Source organism: Gorilla gorilla, chromosome 15, assembly GCF_029281585.2.
Source record: "Gorilla gorilla gorilla isolate KB3781 chromosome 15, NHGRI_mGorGor1-v2.1_pri, whole genome shotgun sequence".
In the NCBI taxonomy this organism is placed as follows: domain Eukaryota; kingdom Metazoa; phylum Chordata; class Mammalia; order Primates; family Hominidae; genus Gorilla; species Gorilla gorilla.
Window position 1 is genome coordinate 34,040,000 of NC_073239.2, and position 25,780 is coordinate 34,065,779.

The window sequence follows — 25,780 nt, forward strand, 5'->3', positions numbered from 1 at the left end:
ATGCTTTTTGCACGACATTCGACAGCTGTCCCTCCCTTCACCAGCTCTTTCAAGGCTGCAAATATATCTGATTCACGTGAGAGTCCCTACAAGTTAGTACAACGTCAGGCCCCAAGGAGGCGCCCAATAAATGTTGGCATTGCAGGGCCAGATCCCGAGTTCCAGTTCAGAACCCTGCAGAGGTCAGGCTTCCTCCCTGCCTCCCGCCCCTCACCACACCCACTCACTCCCCCAAGTAATTAAGTCTAAACTGGGGCCTGCGCAGTGATTGGCCGCGCCGGGTCTCACTGCGGATGAACTTGACTTGTTCCAATGATCTGTGACAGACATCTGCAGACAGCGCCCTTAACAGAATTAGGGTCAGGCTGGTATCAAACTCCAGGAACGCCAGGCATTGCCTCAAAGTAGATGCAAACCGTTAAATCTTCCAGGACTCAGAAAGACCAGAGAGAGCCGGATACCTCTGGTTAGCTACGCGGTCCCCAGTAAAGCTTATTCCCCTCTTCCTCCCAGTGTGTCTTGTTGCCAGAGCAACTGTGGGCGTCACCGAGCTGACGGGCGGAAACAGAACAGAAAGAGTACACGTCCCCAGCTCATTGATAGGGCCATTGCGCAGACGCATTAACTTTTCTGAGTTGTAGTTGAGTCTGTTGATGCAGTCGGCGTCTGCGCATTAGTTGTTACGCGCCCTGGCCGGCCTCAGCGCCTGCGCAAATTGGCACACCGGGGAGGGCGGAGTTAGGTCACGAGGGTGCGCATGCGCAAACAGCACATCCGGTGTGGTCGACGGGTCCTCTGAGAGTTTGGGGCGCGCGGACCGGAGTACCCTGCGTGCAGTTATGTCGGCGTCGGTAGTGTCTGTCATTTCGCGGTTCTTAGAAGAGTACTTGAGCTCCACTCCGCAGCGTCTGAAGTTGCTGGACGCGTACCTGCTGTATATACTGCTGACCGGGGCGCTGCAGTTCGGTTACTGTCTCCTCGTGGGGACCTTCCCCTTCAACTCTTTTCTCTCGGGCTTCATCTCTTGTGTGGGGAGTTTCATCCTAGCGGGTAATGGTTCTATAAGTGATCATAATAATAATGTGTTACTTTGGTGTGCTGCTTTTGTTTTCATAGTACTCTATATCAGACCACCGCCCCTTGAAGTTATGAGAAGAGTCTGCATTGCCCTTTTGTTGTGAATGGGGAAATTGAGGCTCAGGAAGTTTAGATTGTATGCCTAATACCAAACGGCTGCGTAGGAGTTGGACTTAAAAGTCTAAAGAAACCACCTTCGTGCTGCTACTCCACTTGGTGATCCACTTCACTTAATATTGGCCCGGGGAAAACCCTATTCCAACTTTTAACTTAGGTTTAACACAACTCTAAAATTAGTAGACTTTTCAAATGAAAAACCCAACCTTGAATCATCTCTGTCATCTTGGCCTAATCACTACCAATCTCCGGTGAAACGTTTTAATGAGAGTGCAAAGAATATAAATACTGGTGCTTTTCTTGTTGAATCATCCTTTACTTGATTTTGCCTTTTAGCTGCTACTACTTTTTTTCTTGTTGAGGAAGCTGTTATTTCACTGTCCTGAACCCAATTTTTGTTCACATAACTCTATTTTAGCCTTATTTTTCCTTTTGATTCCAGGATTTGGTAACCTTGTAGACTGCTATATTTAGCGAGAACTGTCTCCATCAATTTTTGTTAAAATCTGACTTTTCTTGCCCAACGGGGATTCAGTGAATACTGAAAACAGGCGTGGCCTCTATCACTGGTATCACCTGATACTTTGACTTTGAAAACATGCCAGCATTCATGGTTTCTTTTCAGTGTGATCATCATCAGTCAGGTCATCAGTTGTTATTTTCAGTCCAATATGAGGCATTATGGTAAAAGCTTTGGGGATACATCAGGCACATGTTCTTTAACCGTAAAGAGTTTATGGTCTAGTTGGGGTACAGACAAAATACAGCATTGGAATTGTCTGGAGGCCTGGCACAGTGGCTCATGCCTGTAATCCCAGTACTTTGGGAGGCCGAGGTAGGCAGATCACTTGAGGTCAGGAGTTCAAGACCAGCCTGGCCAACATGGTGAAACCCCATCTCCACTGAAAATACATAAATTAGCCAGGCATGGTGGCGCACACCTGTAATCCCAGCTACTCGGGAGGCTGAGGCAGAATCGCTTGAACCCGGGAGGTGGAGGTTGTAGTGAGCCGAGATCGTGCCATTGCACTTCAGCTTGGGTGAGAGTGAGACTCAGCCTCAAAAAAAAAAAAAAAAAAAAAAAAGTCTGGAGACAGTGGTGCTGTGCTTAAAGTTACAGACCTATAGAATGCTTATTGTACATTTACATTGTTCTGACACACCAGAGATATTTCTTAGAATTTAAAACAGGCCTGAGGATCTAATGACTTGTGTACTGAAGTTGCAGATTAGCCTTTTGATTGGATATTTAGTTACCATCTTTGACTTTTGTCCTAGATGACCAAGACCCCTAGTTGTCTGTGGTGGCGTCCTTGCCTTCAGGATGTGTTAACCATCATCCGACCAGATACAGTACCCCTTTGCTCTAAGTATTCACCACCCACCCACCGCCCTCTGCCACGGTACTAAATGTTTTTATTAGCAGCCCGGAGAAGGAACCTTGATGAGAACTTTTGATTTAATTTTGTTTGATGTTTTTGTTTCCAGGTCTGGAAGAGTAGGAGCAAGGCAGGGTCTGAAAGCTGTTTTAAAAAAGATGCCTTCTCCATGTAGAAGTCACTCTGCCTTCATAAGCCTCTAGGGTTTAGAATGATTTTTCATGGATGCTTTGAAGAATGTGGTTTGCTGAAGAGAGGGCATGGACTAGAGTTATAGATTATCAGTGTAATAAAGCCAGAAGGTTTTTTGAGCAAATGACTTTCGCTTATGCCAAGACCTGTTTTTGAGCCCGTTGTGGCTGAAATTGAATTGGCAGACTGGACTGCCTTTCTCCTTTCCAATGGGAACTAGGTGGCTTGTCATTGAAGAAAAACCTAGTAAAAGGGCATATTAGTAATGGGGCCAATAAGGGGGATTAGGATTTCCAGATCTGTTAGATAACAGATAATAGAGCTATAGAAATGAAAGCAGCTTCAGGAAAAAAAGGGATTCATGATAATTCTTAGTTGCCACAGAAGGGTATGATTTACCCTTCTTTTGACAGCATTGACTTTCCTAAATCCTGCCTCTTCTGCCATTTGTTAGCCTAGATCATCAACTGGAGACTGGTTTTAATGGGAAATTTGGACGCTTATCCTTTGTTTTGATTGTTGGCAAAGGTAGCCTTGTTCCTTTTTATGGTGCTGGGGTTTCTAACTTTCCTGTGGAGTTTCCTGTTGCAAGACAATGGAGGAGTCCAGTGAGCTGGGAGAGGGAAATGTAGGAGATACTGCTGAAGGATTAGGTAGTGCTGGGTGCTAGATGTTTGAATGCCAGGCCAAGGAATTTGGACTTTTTTTGAGATGGAGTTTTGCTCTTTTTTCTCAGGCTGGAGTGCAATGGCGATCTCGGTTCACTGCAACCTCTGTCTCCCAGGTTTAAGCAATTCTCCTGCCTCAGCCTCCCAAGTAGCTGGGATTACAGGCATGTGCCACCACGCCCGGCGAATTTTGTATTTTTAGTAGAGACGGAGTTTCTCCATGTTGGTCAGGCTGGTCTCAAACTCCTGACCTCAGGTGATCCGCCTGCCTCTGCCTCCCAAAGTGCTGGGATTACAGGTGTGAGTCACTGTGCCCGGCCAGGAATTTGGACTTTATCCTGTAGGTAATAGTAAAGCTTCTGAAGATGCTTTTTTTTTTTTTTTTTTTTTTTTTGAGACGGAGTCTCGCTCTGTCCCCCAGGCTGGAGTGCGCCATCTCGGCTCACTGCAAGCTCCGCCTCCTGGGTTCACCCCATTCTCCTGCCTCAGCCTCCTGAGTAGCTGGGACTGCAGGCGCCTGCCACCACGTCCAGCTAAGTTTTTGTATTTTTAGTGGAGACAGGGTTTCATCGTGTTAGCCAGGATGGTCTTGATCTCCTGACCTCGTGATTCGCCCGCCTCGGCCTCCTAAAGTGCTGGGATTACAGGCGTGAGCCACCGCACCCGGCCCTGAGGGTGCTTTTTTAAAGAAAGGAAAAGATTTAAAATTGGTGTTAGCATGTAGGATGAATTGGAGGGAAATGTTCTTTAATCTTCTCTATTTTTTTTTTTTTGTCAGTCTATTCTCTTCTATTCCCTCTGCATGTGTTAGTTTAGCATATGCTCTTTGGAAATTGACCAGTACATTTTAAACCAATTCAGAACGCTACCAAACCTTTAAAAAACCTGTTGTTATTGGGCCTAATGGTATGAAAATAGTCTGTTTTCTTCTATTCCCTCATAGCTGACAGACTTAACCATGGTTTCAAGAAGGAACCAGAGGTAGAAAGTTGCCATTGAGAGATCTTTTTTTGTGTGTGTTTTGGATCATCAGAGTATAATATATTGGCTTTAAAAGGACCTCAGAGGTAGAATATTTTTCTTATTTGAGACAGATTTCAAACATCCTCAGTAGCTGACTGTTTATCTTGTAGTTAGATATCTCTAGAAGAGGACATCTGTCCCTTTTTTAGAGTTATATTCCAGTGTTGGCAACTCTTTAGTTTCCTTTTTTGCCCAACTGAAAGCTGTGCTCATTTAAAGTGCTATTTAGGAGGGATAAGTAGAAAACATTAAGACTGTCCTCAAAATAAGTCTTTGGTCTTGAAACAAGTTTTAAGTCATTTCCCAACTTTCATCTGTTCTGTTCTCTAATCTATATGAGGTAATTTTGTCTTAAAAAATAGTTTTGTTTTTCCTAGTTTACAAATTCAAAACCGGTATGAATCTGTAAGGCAAGGAGGCCTAGTCCAGAGTTTTCTGTCTCACGGGAGCTATTAGGCTGTTGTGGACTGGGGTCCAGCACTTCTTTTGGAATTATCTATCAGATCTGTGGATCCTAATATTATCTCTCATAACTGTTATCCAAGAGATTAGAAGTTTGCCACCCATGTGCCTGATAGTCTTGTTTCTACATATCTTTCATATCATTGCTACTTTTTCATCCTCTGTTTTAGCCTCTCAATATCTCTTACGAAGACTACTGTAATCCTCCTTACTGGCCTTCCGGCCTCTGGTTTCCAGTCTATCTTCTACTGTGTTTGCAGGCTTGATTTGAGTTGCAAATCTGATTGTGTCACTTCCATGTACAATTTGTGTTTCCCAAAGTAAAATTAAAACTTTTTTTTTTTTGACATACAGGCTCTTTCATGATCTGGCTTCCTCGCTGTCTGCAGCTTCATCTCTTGCCTCTGCCTCCTCTATACTCTGCTCCAACAGTATTGAGCTACTTGTCATTCTCTGAACACTCTCATGTGTCAAACTATTTGCCTTTGCTTGACTGCCTTCAAAATTCTTTCACTTTTTAGACTTCTCAGCTCAAGTGCAATTTCCTTTTTTTTTGTTACTGTTTTTAAAGAGAACAAGGTCTTGCTGTGCTGCCCAGGCTGGCCTCAAACTCCTTGGCTCAAGCAGTCCTGCCTCAGCCTCCTGAGTAGCTAGGACTATAGGCACACACCACTATGCCTGGCTTATTGCCCTTTGGAACCCTTCCCTGATTCTCCAGCAGATTGAGGTCTTTCCTCTGTATTCCTTTTTCACCTTGTATGTGTGTGTGTGAGAGAGATATGGCATTGTGCTGTATTTGGGTGTCTGCCTTCTCTCTGGAAGGGGATCCCTTGAGGGCAGGGGCTGTCTTCTCATCTTTCCATCCTCAGTACTGAACACTGTATATGTTAAATGGTGAGCAGGCCTATAGTCATGTCAGGAATACTGAGCAATGATATGCTAGGTTCTCTGCCAAGGTGCTGGGAATTCAACTGTGAAGCACACAGACGTGGCTTCTACTCTCACAGAGTTTGTAATTAGTGGGAAATACAGACAAGTAAATATGGATGTGGTGCTGATGGAGAATTATTGGTGAGAATGGGAACACAATGTGCATCCAACCCTGCCTAGTGGTCCTGCAATAATATTTCTCTTATATATTTGCCTTCCCAAAGTAGGCTTCACAAATCACTCTATTTTTCCTCTTTTCCTTTATTCTTAGTTGATGATCTTGCTTTTATTTTTTCACTAAAAAAAAGAAGTAGATAAGAATTCCTTCATCTTTTCACCACTGAATCATAACAGATCACCTACTTTTATATCCATACTCTCTGACTTCTCATGGTGGATGATGTGTCCCTTTCCTGTGAAAGCTCTGCTTGTGCAGAGGATCCAGTCTTCCCTTGCTCACTCAGGGACTCCGCTTCTGCAATTATTCCTCTGTTCTGTGTCATTAATTTCTGTTTCTCTCCTGGATCATTCCCATCATACAAACATGTTCTAATATTGTCTATTTTAAAAAAATCCGTTTGACCACAGATAATCTTCTAGCTACCATCCCATTTCCTTTCCATCATTACAGAATTTCTTGAAAGGATAATTAATGTTCCTACTTCCTCCCTTAACTATTCATTCCTTAACCCACTCTTGGTTTTGGTCTGTCCTCACTACTTCACTGAACTACTTCACTGAAACTACTCTTGCCATGTTGCAACGTTTAGCATTTAATGTAGATATTGGCTTCTGTGTAAAAGGAAAGTTTCTTCTTGAATACAACACTCTCCTGCTTGTTCTGTCTCACCTCACTGCTTTTTCCTTTCTGCTGTTTTGTGCTGGGCGCTTCTCTGACTGAGAGCATGGTTGTAGATACCTTCACTTTGTATTTTTTTTTAAATAGATAAACTTAAATAACACCTGTATACCTACAACTACTCCTTTATATTTTTAGTTTTGAACTGTCCCCCGAATTCCAAATTAGTAAATCCAGTTGCCAACTTGATGTCTTCACTTGATGTCTGATATGTACCTTGAACTTTACATGTCCAAGATCAAACCTGCTCATCCAGCCATCTGCCTCTTCACCAGTTAGTACGTGGTGTCAATGTTGGTTGTGGTTTTTTTTTTTTTTGAGACATAGTCTCACTCTGTCACCCAGGCTGGAGTGCAGTGGCACAATCTCGGCTCACTGCAACCTCCATCTCCCGGGTTTAAGCGATTCTCCTGCCTCAGCCTCCTGAGTAGCTGGGATTACAGGCACGCTCCCCCATGCCCGGCTAATTTTTGTATTTTTAGTAGAGACGAGGTCTCGCCATGTTGGCCAGGCTGGTCACGAACTCCTGACCTCAGGTGATTCACCCACCTCGGCCTCCCAAAGTGCTGGGATTACAGGCATGAGCCACCACGCCCGGCCGGTTGTGTTTTTAAATGAAGAAATTTAAGTTTCCTGGGTCCTTGATTTCTCTTATCTCCTGCATCTGTTTCATCAGCAAGCTCTGTCTTCTCCAAAATATAGCCTGTATGTCTTTATTTCTGTCCATTTTTACTACCATTCCCCCGAGCTCTTTGGGTCCTAGGTAATTCTTCTGCTTCTTTTTATTTTTTATATTTTTGAGACGGAGTCTCGCTCTGTTGCCCAGGCTGGAGTGCAGTGGCGCGACCTTGGCTCACTGCAAGCTCCGCCTCCCGGGTTCACGCCATTCTCCTGCCTCAGCCTCCCGAGTAGCTGGGACTACAGGCGCCCGCCACAATGACCGGCTAATTTTTTTTTTTTTTTGTATTTTTTAGTGGAGATGGGTTTCACCATGTTAGCCAGGATGGTCTCGATCTCCTGACCTTGTGATCCGCCCGCCTCGGCTTCCCAAAGTGCTGGGATTACAGGTGTGAGCCACTGCGCCTGGCCTATTTTTATTTTTATTTTTTTGAGACGCAGTCTCACTGTGTCGCCAGGCTGGAGTGCAGTGGCGCGATCTCAGCTCACTGCAACCTCCGCCCTCGGAGTTCAAGCGATTCTTCTGCCTCAGCCTCCCTAGTACTGGGATTCCAGGAGCCTGCCACTGCACCCAGCTAATTTTTTGTATTTTATTTTTAGTAGAGATGGGGTTTCACCTTCTTGACCAGGCTGGTCTTGAATTCCTGACCTCGTGATCCACCCACCTCGGCCTCCCAAAGTGCTGGGATTACAGGCGTGAGCCACTGCGCCCGGCCTTCTGCTTCTTTTTAACCTTGCGAACCATTATACTGTTCCACCGCTCTTATAACTGAATCCATACTGTTTTCTGAGGTTTACCATGCCCCTCAGGATTTGGCCCTTGTGTCCTAACCCTTGATCACTATAGTCTTGTTGGTCTGTCCTTGATTTTTTTTTTTTGAGATGGAGTTTCGCTCTTGTTGCCCAGGCTGGAGTGCAATGGCACGATCTCGGCTTACTGCAACTTCCGCCTTCCGGGTTCAAGCGGTTCTTCTGCCTCAGCCTCCTGAGTAGCTGGGATTATAGGCATGCACCACCAAGCCCGGCTAATTTTTTGTATTTTTAGTAGAGACGGGGTTTCTCCATGATGGTCAGGCTGGTCTCGAACTCCCGACCTCAGGTTATCCACCCGCCTCGACCTCCCAAAGTGCTGGGATTACGGGTGTGAGCCACAATGCCTGGTGTCTGTCCTTGTGTTTATAACATGTCAAGATTGTTCTTACTGTCTAGAATGCTCTGCCCCCAAATTTTTACATGGTTGGTTCCTTATCTTTCAAATATTGGTCTTAAATAGCAAGCTGTTAAAGAGACCTTCTGTTATGATTGCATTTAAGAAAAGCTTCCCAGTCACTCTTTATTATCCTGTTTTATTTTCTTCATAGTACATATCTCTATCTAGTAGTTCCTGGTTTATTTGTTAACTTATTGATTATATGTTTCTCTCCATAGGAGTGTAAGTTCCTTGAGAGCCAGACTGTTTTGTTCTGTGCCATATTCCTAGCACGTGAAATGCTGCTTGTCATGTAGTAGATGTTTAGTAAATATTTTATGGAATAAATGGACATTTAAGGGGATAGAGTAAATCAGAATTGCTAAAATGGAACAGACTGCTTGAAGAGGTAGTAAATTTCCATCTTTGGAAGTGCCCAGGGAGAGACTGAAGGATCATTGGTAGTGGAGCATTTTGAACAGGCTTTTTTTTTTGCCTTTTTTGTTTCCAATGCATCTGAGAGATGTGATATCCTTATCAGTAACACAGGCTCTGGAAAGTTGATAATTCTCCATCTGGAGGTGGCTTACCAGATTCTGTAAGTGGTGAGTATACTTTGGAAAGCTTCCCACGTGATTAGTACGCCTCCCCAAGCATGGCCACCCCCTACCACCTCGTGGGCATTGTATACATCAAATGGGGTGTTGGTGTTTATGACCTCTGAGGTCCTTTCCAACTTTGTGGGACTCTGATTCATATGTTTTCATTGAAATAATCTGGTTACCATGATCACAATAATAATAACATCAATTTATTACCTTATCCACCTTCATGGATAATTTTTCTTTTTTTCCCTCATATTTCCTCAAAACTCAACACCGTGTTCTTTACTCCAATGACCACTATTAATAGTTTTCTATTTCTTCAGATTTTTTTCTAGATTCTAACTGAAATGACAAGATAATTATGTATATCATTATATGTAAATAAAATATTTTACTTTTTTTTTGAGACGGTCTTGATTTGTCTCCCAGGCCAGAGTGCGGTGGCATGACTGTGGCTCACTGCAGCCTGCAACCTCTACCTCCTGGGCTCAAGCAATCTTCCCATCTCAGCCTCCCGAGTAGCTGGGGCCATAGGTGTGTGCTACCACATGTGGCTAATTAAAACATTTTTTTTTGTAGAGACAGGGTCTCCCTATCTTTCCCAGGCTGGTCTCAAGCTCTTGGGCTCAAGTGATCCTCCCACCTTGGTTTCGCAACATGCTGGGGTTACAGTTGTGAGCCACCATGCCCTGGCCAAGTGAAATTAGGAATGGGCTGGGTGTGGGGGCTCATGTCTGTAGTCCCTACCCTTAGGCAAGCAGAGGCGGGAGGATTGCTGGGCAACATAGGGAGACCTTGTCTTTACCAAAAACAAACAAACAAAAAAATTAGCTAGGCATGGTGGTGCATGACTGTTGTCTCAGCTACTCGGGGCTGAGGTGGGAGGATTGTTTGAGCCCAGGAGGTCGAGGCTGCAGGGAGCCATGATTGCACCACTGCACTCCAGCCTGGGCGATGGAGTGAGACCCTGTCTCAAAAAAAAAAAAAAAGATTGGCTTTTTTTCACTTAATAAGTCTTAGATATGTTTGCTGTCAATGTACAGAGAATTTACCTTATTCTTTTGAATAATTGCATGGGATTTCATTGCATCTCAGTTGCATAGTTTAATCCCCTTGATGTTTAGACTGTTTTAATTTTTTTTTCAACTTTACAAACATACTTTCAGAATGTCTTTGTTCTGTAAGATAAATTCCTTTGTCAAAAGGTAAAACCATTTTAAATATTAATGGATATTGCTAGTTGCTCTCCCAAGTGGATGAATGAATCTGTACTTTCTACAGCAGGGGTTTACTGGTTACCCTTGCTTCAGTCATTGTCTTTAATATTTTTAAGGGTCTGGATACCTGAAAGGATCAATGGTGCTTCTATGGTGTTTACATGTTTAAGCATAATGAAAACTGTTGCCATGGTGACAGGCTCTGGAGAACTAGTCTGATAGTTTTCTGGCCTTTGGATTAGATTTGTTTGTTGCTTTTTCTTAGTTAATGATGGGATGATGCTAGCCTGAAGTGAGTTTAGGTTTTCTTAAGCAGTGTAATAATTTATCACAGGCATAAAGATACTTCGGAAGAGTGTATTCCTGGAACTGCCTGTTTTTTTTTTTTTTGGTCAATGGTGACTGTAAGAATCTTCAAGGGGATAGAGTATGGCAGTGGAAAGTTCTCATGAATTATCTCTCTTAGGTCTTCTGCCTTTTTTGAGACAAATAAGCAGCTGCTAGAACTTCGAGATCAAAGATAGTTTATCGAGAACTGTGAGGTTCTCAAGAATGAGCGTGCTATCTTTATAAACTCTGCTACCCATTAAATGAATATTCTATTAGAAAATAATTCACATTTTTATAACTTTTTATCATTCAGCCCGGACCCTTTGTTGTTGCCTCAAGTGCATCCCCATCTAGGTATAATTAGAAACCTTTAAATCAGCAGATAAGAGAGCTTTGTGGGTTTTTTGGTTATATATTTTTTTCTCTGAGAAAGCCTCTAGGTTTCAGTGTAACTCTGAGAAGTAATTTTTTTTTTCATTTAACAGAGTGTGAAATTTAATTGTACAACTTGATAAATTTTTAAATTTACCTGTCTAACCACTATCCAGATCAAGATGCAGGACATTACCAGCACCATATACGCCTCCTTGCATCTTCCCAGTTATCCTCTCCCTGTGAAAGATAAAAACCACTATCTTGCCATAGATTGGTTTTACCAAGTTTTAAGCTTTTTGTACATGGAATCATATAGCATATACTTTTTTGTTTTGTTTTGTTTTGAGACGGAGTCTCTCTTGCCCAGGCTGGAGTGCAGTGGTGCAATCTCGGCTCACTGCAACCTCCACCCCCTGAGTTTAAGCAAATTCTCCTGCCTCAGCCTCCTGAGTAGCTGGGATTACAGGTGCGTGCCACCATGCCCAGCTAATTTCTGTAGTTTTTATTAGAGATGGGGTTTCACCATGTTGGCCAGGCTGGTCTTGAACTCCTGACCTTAGGTGATCCGCCCACCTTGGCCTCCCAAAGTGCGGGGATTACAGGAGTGAGCCACCGTGCCTGGCCCTTGTTTTATTTTTTAATTTTTTTTTTTTTTTAGATGGAGTTTCGCTCTTGTTGCCCATGCTGGAGTGCAATGGCACGATCTTGGCTCACCTCCACCTCCACCTCCACCGATTCTCCTGCCTCATTGCCTCAGCCTGCCAAGCAGCTGGGATCACAGGCATGCGCCACCATGCCCGGCTAATTTTGTATTTTTAGTAGACAAGGGGTTTCTCCATGTTGGTTAGGCTGGTCTTGAACTCCCGACCTCAGGTGATCCGCCTGCCTCGGCCTCCCAAAGTGCTGGGATTACAGGCGTGAGCCACCGTGCCCGGACTTTTTTTTGTTTGTTTTTGGTCAAGATAAAACATGACAAAATTTACCATTTTAACCATTTTTAAGTGTATAGTTCTGTGGCATTAAGTACATGTACATTGCTGTAAAATCATCATCACTATCCATATCCAGAACTTTTTTGTCTTCCGCAACTGAAATTCAGTTCCCATTAAACAATAACTCCTCATCCTCCTCTCTGTCAGTCCCTGGCATCTACCATTCCACTTTCTGTTTCTAGGAGTTTGACTACTCTTGATGTCATATAAGTGAAACCACATGGTATTTGTCCCTTTGTCATGGCTTATGTCACTTAAAATAATGCCCTCAAGATTCAGCCATGTTGTAGCAGGTATCAGAATTTCCTTCCTTTTAAGGCTGAGTATTCCATTGTATGTATACATCACACTTTGCTTATCCATTCTTCTGCTGACACTTGGGCTGCTCTCACCTTTTGGCTATTGTGACTAATGCTGCTATGAACATGGGTATGCAAATATTGCTTGAGAGCCTGGTTCCATCCCCCACCCTCCCAACCTCCCAGATGGAGTTTCTCTCTTGTCACCTAGGCTGGAGTGCGACGGAGTAATGTCGGCTCACTGCAGCCTTCACTTCCTGGGTTCAAGCGATTCTCCTGCCTCAGCTTCCCGAGTAGCTGGGATTACAGGCACCTACCACCACGCCCAGCTAATTTTTGTATTTTTAGTAGAGACGGGGTTTCACCATGTTGGCCAGGCTGGTCTCGAACTCCTGACCTCGGGTGATCCGCCTGGTTCAGCCTCCCAAAGTGCTGGGATTGCAGGTGTGAACCACTGTGCCTGGCCGAGATCCTGCTTTCACTTCTTTTGGATATGTACCCAGAAGTGGAATTGCTGGATTATATGATATGGCAATTCTGTTTTTAATTTTTTTGAGGAAACGCAATACTGTTTTTCACACTGGCTACCCTATTTGATTTTCCCACTTGTTAGTGCACAAGGGTTTCAGTTTCTCTGCATTCTTGCCAACTCTTGTTTTTTTGATACTAGACATCCTAATAGATGTGAGGTGATATCTCATTGTAATTTTGATTTGTATTGCCCTAGTGATTAGTGATGTTGAGCATCTTTTCATATGCTTGTTGGCCATTCCTATATCTTCTTTGGGGAAATGTCTATTCAAGTCCTTTGCCCATTTTAAAATCTGGTTATTATTTTGTTGTTAATTGCATTGTAGGGGTACTTTAATATATTCTGATATTAACCCTTTATCAGATATGTGATTTGCAAATATTTTTCCCCATTCCGTAGGTGCCTTTTCACTATTGTGCCCTTTATTGTACCTTTATCACAGAAGTTTTAAACTTTGATATAGTCCAATTTATCTATTTTTACTTTGTTGACTGTACTTTTGGTGTCATATCCAATAAATCATTGCTAAATCCAATGCCATAAAACTTGCTCTGTTTTCTTCTAAGAGTTTTTTAGTTTTTGGCCTTTATCCGTTTCGGATTTAGGTCTTTGATCCGTTTCGAGTTAATTTTTGTAGTATATGGTATAAGGTAAGGGTCCAGCTTCATTCTTTTGCCTATGGATATCCAGTTTTCCCAGCATCGTTGGTTGGGAAGACTGTTTCCCCATTGAGTGGTTTTGTCACTTTGGTTGAAAATCATTTGATTTTGTATACAAGGGTTTTTGTGTGTTTCTTAAAAAACAAAGCAATTAAATTGATTCATTTTTTAACTGTAGTAAATGTATTTTTAAAATAAACTTATAATGGAAAACCTGAATCATTATCCATAAATAGAAGGTCACACTAAAAATACCATGGAGCTAGGCAGATGTGTTCACCCGTGCCTGTGGTCCCAGCTGCTCAGGAGGCTGAGGTGGGAGGATCGCTTGGGTTCTAGTCCAGCCTGGGCAGCACAACCAGACCCTGTCTCCTGCCGAGTTCTCAGTGGCTCTGTGTGGCTGCATCCCAGAATATTCCTCATCTAATTGAGGGGATACATTTGTTCCCCCAGCGTATACATTTAGGCTCTGCCCTTTGGTCTCTGTGTGGGAGCTGGGCTTTTCTGTCTTTGGCTTCCTCTGGGTACCTGCCGGGGTTCCAGCTGGTTTGGCCAGCCAGTGTGTATTTTTTAAGTTTTGTCCGGGCACGGTGGCCCATGCCTGTAATCCCAGCACTTTGGGAAGCCGAGGCAGGTGGATCACAAGGTCAGGAGTTCGAGACCAGCCTGGTCAGCATGGTGAAACCCCGTCTCTACTAAAAATACAAAAAATTAGCCGGGCATGGTGGCGCATGCCTGTAGTGCTGGCTACTTGGGAGGCTGAGGCAGGAGAATTGCTTGAACCCGGCAGGTGGAGATTGCAGTGAGCCGAGATCATGCCACTGCATTCCAGCCTGGGTGACAGAGCGAGACTCTGTCCCCGACTCCCCAAAAAATAAAGTTTTGATTGTGTTGCCCAACTTACTTGTGCAATTCATCCATTTTTGTGTATAGCAGAAGTTCTTTTTCATTGCAGTATAATATTGTTTGTATATGCCATAATTTATCCATTTTACTGTTGATAGACATTAGATTGTTTCCAGTTTGGGGCTATCTGGGTATCATTTCTGTGTATGCCCTTTGATGTATGTATGCATTCATTTCTGTTAGAGTAGAATTGTTGGGTCCTCGGGTATGTCTGTGTTCATTAGCATATTTATTTTATACTTCTATATAATCATTTTTTTTGTGTTTTGCTTCTTGTGCAGTTTGCCTGAGAATACAGATCAACCCACAGAACAAAGCGGATTTCCAAGGCATCTCCCCAGAGCGAGCCTTTGCTGATTTTCTCTTTGCCAGCACCATCCTGCACCTTGTTGTCATGAACTTTGTTGGCTGAATCATTCTCATTTACTTAATTGAGGAGTAGGAGACTAAAAGAATGTAAGTGATGATCATAGTCCTTGTCCTATAATGTTGATTTTAGGAAGAGAAATTGGATGGGACTAGTTTTGATCATGTTTGGCCAGGCTCCCATACTGCTATTGACATTTGCAGAATTTTCCATTGGTCTGCAAAGTATGCATTAATATCATCATAATTCATCAGTGCTACCTCTCTTGGTTATTGCCTTGTCTTTCTGTTCTTCAAATCATTAAGGTAACAGAAAATTAATGTTTGTAGCTAGTACAATAATTTCTGTACCAATAACTCCATGAAAATAACTCGGAGATTTTGGAAGAGACATAAATGGTAGGTTTTGCCTTTAGATTTGTTAGTTAATTTTTTTCTGATTTTGATCTCAGATGACTTTAAATGCTGGACCATTGTTTTCATAGCACTTAAATTTGATAGCATCCAGTGTATGTTGAATGAATGACTGTGGGCATTTGCTAATATGTGCCTTAAAGTAGAAATAAATGGGGAAATTGGGTTAACTTGGGAGAAGACTTTAAAATATAAGATGGGATGCTGCTTGGTTCATTTGCCATTTTCGCTTTTTTAGCAGTAGAGTTCTTTCTTCCTTCTCCCAAACAAACTCTTACAAAAAGAATCTTGGTATATAAAGCAGAAGTAGAATTGGAGTTTTTTTTGATGGACAGAAATTGAAAAGCCCTCTCTGCTTGGCCTTCATCACATATGGTATGCCCTCCCCTGCATCGCTCCCTCCCAAGCAGAGTTCTAAAGCTTTAATAAATATATGGCTGTTTTCCATACCGTATGTCAACACTGTTACTTTATATATGAGACAACAGAGGCCTAGAACAATCCATTGGCCTTCCCTGGCCACATAGTTAAGTGCAGTGAAGTGCCCTAGTCTAGCGGTGTTCTTGGCCCCGTACTCCTTCCGGTATCCCATGTAGCTTACTGATGAATGCATGCAATCTTTGCCTTTGCATTGCAAAATGTAATGTTCTGGGTGGTAGAGAAAAGAGAACCTTAGGGGATCTCATCCTATTTGGGGGAAGGATATCCTAGGACCAACCTCTTCTGTCACCACTTGGAAAGCCATCATTTTTATACTAATCAGCAGAAATCTAGTACAAGAGTTAGAGCATCTATGTGCAAAGTGGATGCAATAATGTGACAGTGACTATACTTCCTTTTCTGACATGAATTAGTCATTTACTTATAATATGTTACATAAATCCTTTCCTTTGATACTGCCTCAAAAACAGTTCTGTTAGTTCAGGTAAGGTATCATTTTGGTAGTGGTAAGTTGACAGTGAGGTTTATTTCAGTGAAAACTTTTTTTTTTCTTTCTTTTTTTTTTTTTTGAGACGGAGTCTCGCTCTGTTACCCAGACTGGTGTGCAGTGGCCAATCTCGGCTCACTGCAAGCTCCGCCTCCCGGGTTCACGCCATTCTCCTGCCTCAGCCTCCCGAGTAGCTGGGACTACAGGCGCCCGCCACCACGCCCGGCTAATTTTTTGTATTTTTAGTAGAGACGGAGTTTCACCGTGTTAGGATGATCTCGATCTTCTGACCTGGTGATCCGCCCGCCTTGGCCTCCCAACAGTGAAAAACTTTTAAGAACCACTTTGTTCTGTTATTTTAGTACGATTTAACTCCTTAGAGACCTGATTAAGACTTGAGTTATCCTCCTCCTCTCTTCCTCCCTCCCCTTCTATGTGCCAGCCAATGTCTTGTTGTTGGGAATATAAACAATATTGTTGGCTGGGTGTGGTGGTTCATGCCTATAATCCAAGGACTTTGGGAAGGCGAGGTGGGCGGATTGCTTGAGCTCAAGAATTTGAGACTAGCATGGGCAACATAGCAAGACCCTATCTCAATTAAAAAAAAAAAACCCAAAAGTGTAGCTTCTGCCTTCAAGACATGTACAGTCTAGTAGGGGAGAATACGTAAACATAACAGTTAAAATACAGCCCAGTTAGGGCCTTGCTATAGGTTTGAACAAAGTGCTGCGAAAATCCAGAGAAGAGAGCAGCTGTACCATCTGGGAGCAGGGACAGCAGATGAGTTATCTGAGCAATGGATAATAGCTATTGCCAGTTACAATGAACTGTTACCAGTGGATAACCTTGAATGCAGGTAGAAAACTGACCCACCAACATTGACCTTCTCACGCTTGCAAATATGAGTAACCCTTGGGCTTCCTGATAGAGCCTTCTGGAAAGGTCATGTCTTCTGATTGCTTACTCTAGATTTCTGAAGTTCTTTTTTTCTAGATGAGTCATGGTGTGTACTTAGGAAGGGGACACAGCGAACATTTCAAGGATGTTTTCTAGGCTCAGGGAGATACCAAATCATGGAAAATTATTTCTTAGGGCTGTCATGATTGGAGGAGGACTCTACTGCAGAGAGCTTAGTATTTCAAAATTATGACAAAAGCAGAGACAAAAAAGCAGTCTCAGCAGAAACTGTGTACTGCAGACCATATTAACAACCTAGGACCACCTGCTCAGCTGGGAATTATGGGCCCAAAGCATAGCAAAATCCTCAATCCCAGATTGCAGTGTTAAATCTTTCTATGGAGAGTATGTTCATAGAAAAATCTTTCTCTCTGGGGGATTGCCCAGATTGTTTTTCATAGAGATCCTTCATTTGAATTATACTATACTGTCCTGCTCTCAGTTTTTAAAAATATACATTTATTTGCTCCTTTTATGTGCTTCTAACTCAGCTATATGTGCACTGTGCCACAGCACTTTAAAAATAGTTCCAAGTAAATTCTCAATATTTATACCAGCTCAGAAGGTAGAACAAAACAGATTGAATGTCTTTATATTTTCCAACTAAGTTGAGAGTTTGATATTAAAAAAAAAATTCTGTAATATAGCTGATCTTACATGAATTTGGGAGTGACAAACTCTAACCTACTCTGAAAGAGGCAGGTCAAAAGAAAATGGCATTGGGTTAAAAAAATAAATAATTCAAGGGGAAGTAAGGAAGTTAACAGATAATGAGTGCTCAGTGTGTGCTATGCTTTAAGTACTTCTTGTTCTATATCATTTTATTTTCAGAATAATTTCACGAGGATAGGCTTGCTGTTCTCATTTATAGATGAGGAACTGAAGTTGAGAGAGCCTGGCTAGGATGGCTGAGCGCGGTGGCTCACGCCTGTAATCCCAGCACTTTGGGAGGCCGAGGCGGGTGGATCACCTGAGGTCAGGAGTTCGAGACCAGCCTGGCCAACATGGTGAAACCTCGTCTCTACTAAAAAGACAAAAATTAGCTGGGCGTGGTGGCCGGTGCCTGTAATCCCAGCTACTCGGGAGGCTGAGGCAGGAGAATCGTTTGAACCCATGAGGCGGAGGTTGCAGTGAGCCCAAATTGCACCATTGCACTCCAGCCTGGCAAGAGTAAGACTCTGTTTTCTAAAAAAAAAAAAAAAAAGAGCCCCTTACTAGAAATCTTATAACTAATGTTATCTATCCAGGTGATCAAGAAAGACTCAATATTTTTTATTTTTTAGACTATACAAATGAAAATACAAAAGCAAAAATGCTCCCAGTGAGCTTCTGACCCCCAGAAATCCATGCACACCTGAAATGGTCAGTTTTTGGTGTGTAGGTGGTGGCATATTTTTGAATGAATCCATGACAGGAAGAAGCTCAGTGGATTTCAGTATTTAAAAATGTATATACTTTAGTTTTTTCCATGTTTGTTCTTCTGTGTTTCTTTGTGAAATTCTTTTTTTTTTTTTTGAGACAGAGTCTTACTCTCTTGCCCAGGCTAGAGTGCAGTGGTGCAGTCTTGGCTCACTGCAACCCTGCCTCCCGGGTTCAAGCAATTCTCCTGCCTCAGCCTCCCCGAGTAGCTGGGACTACAGGCACTTGCCCGGCTAGTTTTTGTATTTTTAGTAGAGATGGGGTTTCACTCTGTTGGCCAGGCTGGTGTTGAACTCCTGACCTCGTGATCCACTCGCCTTGGCCTCCCAAAGTGCTGGGATTACAGGTGTGAGCCACTGCACCTGGCCTGTGAAACCCTTTAAAAAAAAAAAAAAAAAAATCTCAGTCCATCTCAGGTGTTCTGAAGGGTAATGAGGAAAAGAAGGACAGAACTGTATTGGATCACAGTTTGAGAATTAAAGTTCCTGATGAATTGGGCTCTGGGTCAGAAGGAAGGGTGAACTGGGCCCAAAGGGACAAAACCTTGCTTGAAAATGTGCTCAGCTCCCAGGGAGATAGTTGCCAAATGCCTGTGCCTTGTTAGCATTGTTTTGTTTTTATAATGGAGACCATTCTCTCACAAGTCTTAAAAAATTCAGTGTTTGATCCTAGCTGGAACAAGGGGGCTACAGGGTTGGGCAGAACATTTTAAACTCTGACTGGCAGCACTGTTTACAAACATGAAATTGTGTTGGCTTTTCGAATTCAGTTAAAGTATAGTAATCTAGAAAATTACCTCGGGAAGGGGATCTTGATGTTATTCTGTGGGCTTTGCTGCCACCTAGTGGATTGTATGTTTCATGTGTTGAGAGACTACTACAAAACATAAGGAGTTGAGTTTGGGGGAAGAAGCTACTGATACCTGTGTTAAAAAACCTAGTTTCTTTCCAGTCATTGGGGGGCAGCAGAGGTCCAGGTGGGTTTAGATGCTGGGTTGGGGGTTGCTTTACATTCTGGCCAGAAGTGGGCAATGTCGAGTTAGGAACAAAAGGGCATAGAACCCTGAAGTGGCCCTAGATTTTGTTGTGTGGGGGAAGACCAAGACTGTGCACATAGACCCTCAGGTTTCCCGTTTGATTTCTTTTTTTCACCTCCTTAGTTTGAGAGCTTCTTTTTTTGGTTTGTTCTACGTCTTTTATTCTCAATGGTGACCTCCCACTGGCAATAATCTTTAATTTTTTGTTGGTGGAGGGGCCCATTTAGTTTTTATTTCATTTTCTCTTTGATATTTCCACCTTATATTGAATTAGGTCCTGCCACCAAATAAGCTCTCTCAGAGGGAACTGTCCTACATTTGTAGGAAATCTGAGGTAGTCACATCATAACTTTTTTCAACTCATTTTTCTCTGTTTAGAAGGTGAGATTAATTATATATTTTTTTATGTGCTGGGGTCGTGCTACGTTGCCCAAGCTGGGAACTCCCTGGGGTCAAGTGATCCTCCTGCCTGAGGCTTCTGTGTAGCTGGACCTACAGGTGTGTCACAGTGCCTGGCTCTGAGATTCGTTCTTTACCTTTCATTCTTAAAACTTTGAATCTACTTATTTTATTTGCTAAAAAGTGCTAATTGATGACTCTACTTGTTTATTGAACTCTATTTTATATTTGGTGTATTTAAGGCTACCAAAGAAAAAAGAATATCGAAATAGATTTATATTTATGAATTTCATTGCTGCCCTAACTCACTGCCTTATTTTCTCCATCCTCCCAGCTTGGATGACTCCTATTCCAAGTCATTCCCACCCCTCAGGTTGCATAGGAGCCCTTAGTCTACTGCATTCCTCCAGTGCTGCACTTATCACATTGTTATGAAACTATTCATTCACTTTCTTCTCTCTCCCACTGGTCTAATTGTGAACAGTAACAGTGTGTGTTTGTTGAATGAGTGTATGAAAGAATAAACCTTTTTTTTTTTTTTTTGAGACGGAGTCTCGCTTTGTTGTCCAGGCTGTAGTGCAGTGGCATGATCTTGGCTCACTACAACCTCCGCCTCCCGGGTTCAAGCAGTTCTCCTGCCTCAGCCTCTCGAGTAGCTGGGACTACAAGTGTGTGCTCCCACGCCTGGCTAATTTTTGTATTTTTAGGAGAGACATGGTTTCACCATGTTGGCCAGTATGGTCTCTATCTTTTGACTTTGTGATCTGCCTACCTCAGCCTCCCAAAGTGCTGGAATTACAGGCATGAGCCACTGTGCCCGGCCAAATAAACAATTTTTAACTGCAAGAAAAAGTTATGTTATTAAGTTACTTGGATGCTAAAACATGGAAAGTGGTACGAAAGAAAAAAAGCCAAGGCAAAGATTCATAGGAGAGGCTGTGGGGTGGGGAAGAGCATGAGACAAGAAGTCAGAGGAGGGGCTGGTGCGGTGGCTTAGGCCTGTAATCCCAGCACTTGGGGAGGCCAAGGTGGGAGGATCGCTTGAGCCCAGGAGTTTGAGACCAGCATGGGCGATATAGCAAGACCTTGTCTCTACCAAAAATCAAAAGAATTAGAGGGGCGTGGTGGCGTGTGCCTGTGGTCCCAGCTACTCAGAAGGCTGAGGTGGAAGGATTGCTTGAGCGTGGGAGGTCAAGGCTGCAGTGAACTGTGATCATGCCACTTGCACTCCAGCCTGAGTGACAGAGTGAGACCCTGTCTCAAAAAAAAAAAAAAAAAAAAAAAAATCAGAAGACTTGTATTGTAGGCTTTGCTCTGTTAACTAGTTGAATGGACAAATAAACTTACCTCTGACCCTCAGTTTCTCTGTCTGTGTTGTGAGAGGATTGGTCTGGATGTTCATCAAAGTCTCTTGCCACTGTTAATGCCTCTCAGCATGATTCTTGATGGTTCTTTTGTGTTTGAGGAGGATTGTACTGTTTTTGTGGATCCTCATTTGGGCTTTGCTTTCTGTTTTCTCCTTAATTGTTGCTTTTTATTCATATTTTCAGATTCCCATTATCCATTTATAGGAGGTAGAAAGTTAAATGTGATTATAACAAGATGCACATATTTGTATGAAGCCTTTTACAAAAAATAAACATTTGTAAAATGTCTTCTAGTTCCCATGTTAACAGGCTTGTAGGATTCACATACATTCCACATATACTTTTACATACATCAGCTCATGTGATCCTTCCTTCCTACCCAGTGATGTGGAGACAGACAAATAGTAGTATTCCTATTTTACACTTTAGGTAATTACACCTTGGTGAAACTTTAGTTGATGTATCCAGGCCCTGGAACTAATAAGTGACTGAGGGGGAACTGGATAACAGACATTTGGACTCTAAACCTTTATATTCCTTCCTGTTAGGTTTAGGACTCTCAGATGATGGCTTTATATATATGTCATGTTAGAGGGTTTTCATTAAAAATATTAAACTTACTTTTCTTTTTAAGAAATTTTTATTTATTTTAAATTTTCATCAGAGCCATCAGACTGGATGCTTTTCTTTTTTAAATGGGAAAAATTTGGCAGAGATTGATAGGAAAGGTTGAAGGCCGGCTATCTCAAATGTTTCTGCATAGTTGGCCGTACTTAATATGGTCCAGGAGAAATGGAGGAGAATGCAGGTCAGGAGACCTGACTTTGGCTAGGGAGGGTGATCCTGGACCAGCACTGTCCAACAGAGCTTTCTGCAGTGGGGAAACATTCAGGGTCTGCACCGCCCATTATGGTAACCACTAGCCACACGTGGTTATTGAACATTTGAAATGTGGCTAACAGACTGAAGAACTGAATTTTTAATTTAACTTTGACTAAGTTTAAATAGTCACCTGTGTCTAGTGGCTGTGGTGTTGGACAGCACAGCACAGCTCTGGACAGGTTTGTCAACACTATCAGGTTACAGTTTTCTCATCTCTGTAATGAAAGGATTAAAGAAGCTGATCTCTAAAGCTCCTTTCATTTTTTAGAAATATACAGTCTGTGCCTTCTAAAACTGGTGATTCAAATTGAACTGTAAACCTAGAATTTCTGCAGAATGGTCTTTGATTCACATTATTTCTAATTTCAGTTTTAATTGGGTGACTAGAATCCAGGATGAGATGAATTTGAAGGAAAATCAGTATTTGAACATATCCGCCCAGTGCTAGTGTCTGAATAGAGGTATTGCTGGAGAAGAATACAGATTCCAAATAGAAATGACCCTGGCTGGCATTATCTTTTCTATCTCTACAGAGTCATTTTTAACAGTTCTTTGTGTTATGCCTTGCTTTCTTTTAAGATGATTAGAACAAACTGATTAAATGGCACTGTCTTCTGCCCAGGTGAAATAGACTGAAGTCACGCTAACTTTTCTCAGTAGGTGTCTTCATTTTGCATGTCTTGATATCAGGGGTGGAGATTTTATTAGTCAGTTTCCTGAAAGCCTTATGCCCTGGTTAACAGTTGAAACCATTCTTCTTAGCTGTTGAGTAGTCAATTGTGTGAGCTAACATTTCAAAGAATCCTAGAACCTCTGCTTTTAGAATAGGGTCTGGTAAATAGATCTGCTTTAAAAGAGGGGAAGCAGATCTTTGTAAACAGAATTTTCTGAAAACCACTATCAAAGAGACTTACTCTCTTAAGTCAATTTTTGCCTTTCATGTGGACTGGCCTCAGCATCTTAGATTTAAATGTTTTAATATAATAAAATCTTGAAAGTCTGATTTTTTTCTAAACTAGGATTGCTTTTATATTTCTAAAACTGTCAAGGCTTTGTTCACTGAAAATGGCATTATGCTCTAGTCCTCTCTCACCTTGGCCATTAGAACTGTAATGTAGCCAGGCATGGTGGCCTGTGATCCCAGCACTTTGGGAGGCTGGGGCGGGTGGATCACCTGAGGTCAGGAGTTTGAGACCAGCCTAACCAACATGGTGAAACCCCATCTCTACTAAAAATGCAAAAATTAGATGGGCGTGGTGGCACACGCCTGTAATCCCACCTACTCAGCAGGTTGAAGCAGAGAATCTCCTGAACCCGGGAGGCGGAGGTTGCGGTGAACCGAGATCACACCATTGCACTCCAGCCTGGACAACAAGCACAAAACTCTGTCTTGAAAAAAAAAAAAAAAGCTGTAATGTTATATTGGCTTATAGTCTATTGCCAGAGAGTTTGCTTTAAGAAATTTGATGGAATGAATAGGTGAGTTTGAATAGGTCTGTTTGGTTTTGTTTGGCACTATGAACACCTTTTGCTTCCTGTTACTGCTCTTTCTTTTATACATTTCTTATAATACCACTGATTCAGGAATGTTCTGCAATTATGTAGCATTTCTGTAAATACCATTGTTGGTGAAATAAAAGCATTCTGGCTGAAAGTCCAAAATCTCTCCTTTAAGCTCTGATGCCAGAATCTCCAGGTTACTTACTTGACCCAATATACCAAATAAGGTAGTGCCCTTTTTCCTCCTGGGGCAGCCCAGTTCTTCTGAAAGGTAGTATTTCCCAGCCTCTTTTGAGTCATGGTACATGTAGGAGATTGCAGCATTTTTATGGCACACTGGGAAAATCAGTTGCTTATAGCTGGAGACATTGGAGCCCCTAGGGCTGGAGGTCGCTTTCCAACCAGACCTGTGCTGGAGTCCAGTAGGTGGGAGGCTGTGCTTTGAGGGACTAAAGGAAGCCTGTATCTTGTGGTGAGGGTTCAACCTCACAAGTTACAGATCTCAGTTCCATTTGGCTCTAGCAGCAATGTGGCCACTTCTGTTGCGGTTACTCTTTCTTTACCTTTTTCTTGCCCAAAAATAAACTTATCTTTAAATGAAAACTAAATTATTTCTTATATTTTGGTCCTTTGTTATAGCTGAGATTGGGAATTTTTCTTTCTTTCTTGAATCCTTACTTCCCTACCCTGCCTCCCCGCCAATGGAAATCTGTGCTTTATAAGCATTTTAGATTCCGGAAAGCTCTTTAGGTTAAACTACAACCCTCTCACCTCAAAGAATTTGTGGGCCAGGGAAGTCAGAGTGACTTATGTGAAGTCTTGCGGCTAATTAGTGGTAGAGCTGGCGTTAGGACACATGTCTCACAGTTCCTAGTTGGTTTTGCCTTGGTGTGCTTGAAATTCAGTTTTGAACATTAATTTTTCTGGATACTACTCCCATAAAATGTTCTTTGAAAAATACTTGCTTCTTTCTAGTTTTTCTCGCCTGGTTTAAATATTGTCCTGAGTGTGGGAACCCCATAACTGTCTTGTGGGTTAGAATTTAGATGGAAGGATTTGGGGCCCTGTCTCTAGTATCATAAGACATTTAACCTTGCTGCTTTTTTCTTCTAGGTTCACTCTTTGAATTTCCTGGATAAGAGTTCTGGAGATGGCAGCTTGTTGGACACATGGATTTTCTTCAGATTTGCACTTGCTGCTAGCTCTGCTTTTTATGCAGGAGAAAAGCCCAGAGTTCACTGTGTGTCAGAACAACTTTCTAACAAACATTTATTAATCCAACCTCTGCCTTTCATTAAATGTAACCTTTTGCCTTCCAAATTAAAGAACTCCATACCACTCCTCCATATGCCTCTGGCTCTGTTTTTATTCTTTACTGGTATCAGAATCCTTTTTTTCTCTTCAGTCCTCTGTGCTGAACTCTTTATGAGTTGGTAACTTACAGCTGTGAACCTGCCTCCTTGTTTTCATTAAGTATATTTGAAGTTAATGGCAAAAGGCAGTGCTGACAACCCTGGGAAATGGCAGTCCTTTGTCGTCTTGCTGGAGCAGGTAATCCTTTACTAATCCTTCGATTGTTACAGGTGCTTCCACTCTTATGACAGTGCATTCCTGGAACTGCATCATTAAGCACTTTGCTAGAAATTGAACTAAGTATGTGCTTCCACATTTACATCTGTTTCAACATGTTTTAGTGGTAAAAGTGAAACATATTTCTCTTAGGCAATGTAGACAGAGTGAAAAATGGGGGTTATGTATGTGTTGACTTATAAGATACAATATTCTCCAAAGCACCTTCACAAATATTCTCTCATTTTATTCTTGCAATTATCTTAGGGGTTCCTGTCCTCATTAGTTAGGTGAAGAAGTTGAAACTCAGATTTGTGACTTGCTTAAGATCAGAGTTCATGACAAAGCTTGGGTGGAACGTAGGTCTGCTGGCTGAAGTCTGGGCATATCGACATGTGTCATGTTCGCAGCCCTGTTTTCATCTTGGGTGCTGTTGGGTTGCTATATATGGAGC

The 25,780-nt window shown here is 42.3% G+C and overlaps 1 protein-coding gene across 1 annotated transcript; it reads left to right on the plus strand.

Moving 5' to 3' along the window:
- The first annotated feature begins 734 nt into the window (after positions 1 to 734).
- On the plus strand, positions 735 to 25,101 carry DAD1 (defender against cell death 1). Its single transcript, XM_004054904.5, has 3 exons — positions 735 to 1,050; positions 14,771 to 14,945; positions 24,871 to 25,101. The coding sequence occupies exons 1-2, from the start codon at positions 840 to 842 to the stop codon at positions 14,899 to 14,901; spliced, it is 342 nt and encodes a 113-aa protein (XP_004054952.1). The 5' UTR covers positions 735 to 839; the 3' UTR covers positions 14,902 to 14,945; positions 24,871 to 25,101.
- Positions 25,102 to 25,780: the final 679 nt, after the last annotated feature.

What these genes read in the sequence shown, in the direction of transcription:
- DAD1 (XM_004054904.5), top strand. Translation starts at nt 840, where the DNA reads ATGTCGGCGTCGGTAGTGTCTGTCATTTCGCGGTTCTTAGAAGAGTAC. An exon ending in GGGGAGTTTCATCCTAGCGG is followed by an intron (nt 1,051 to 14,770) that starts GTAATGGTTCTA and finishes CTTCTTGTGCAG; the next exon opens with TTTGCCTGAGAATACAGATC.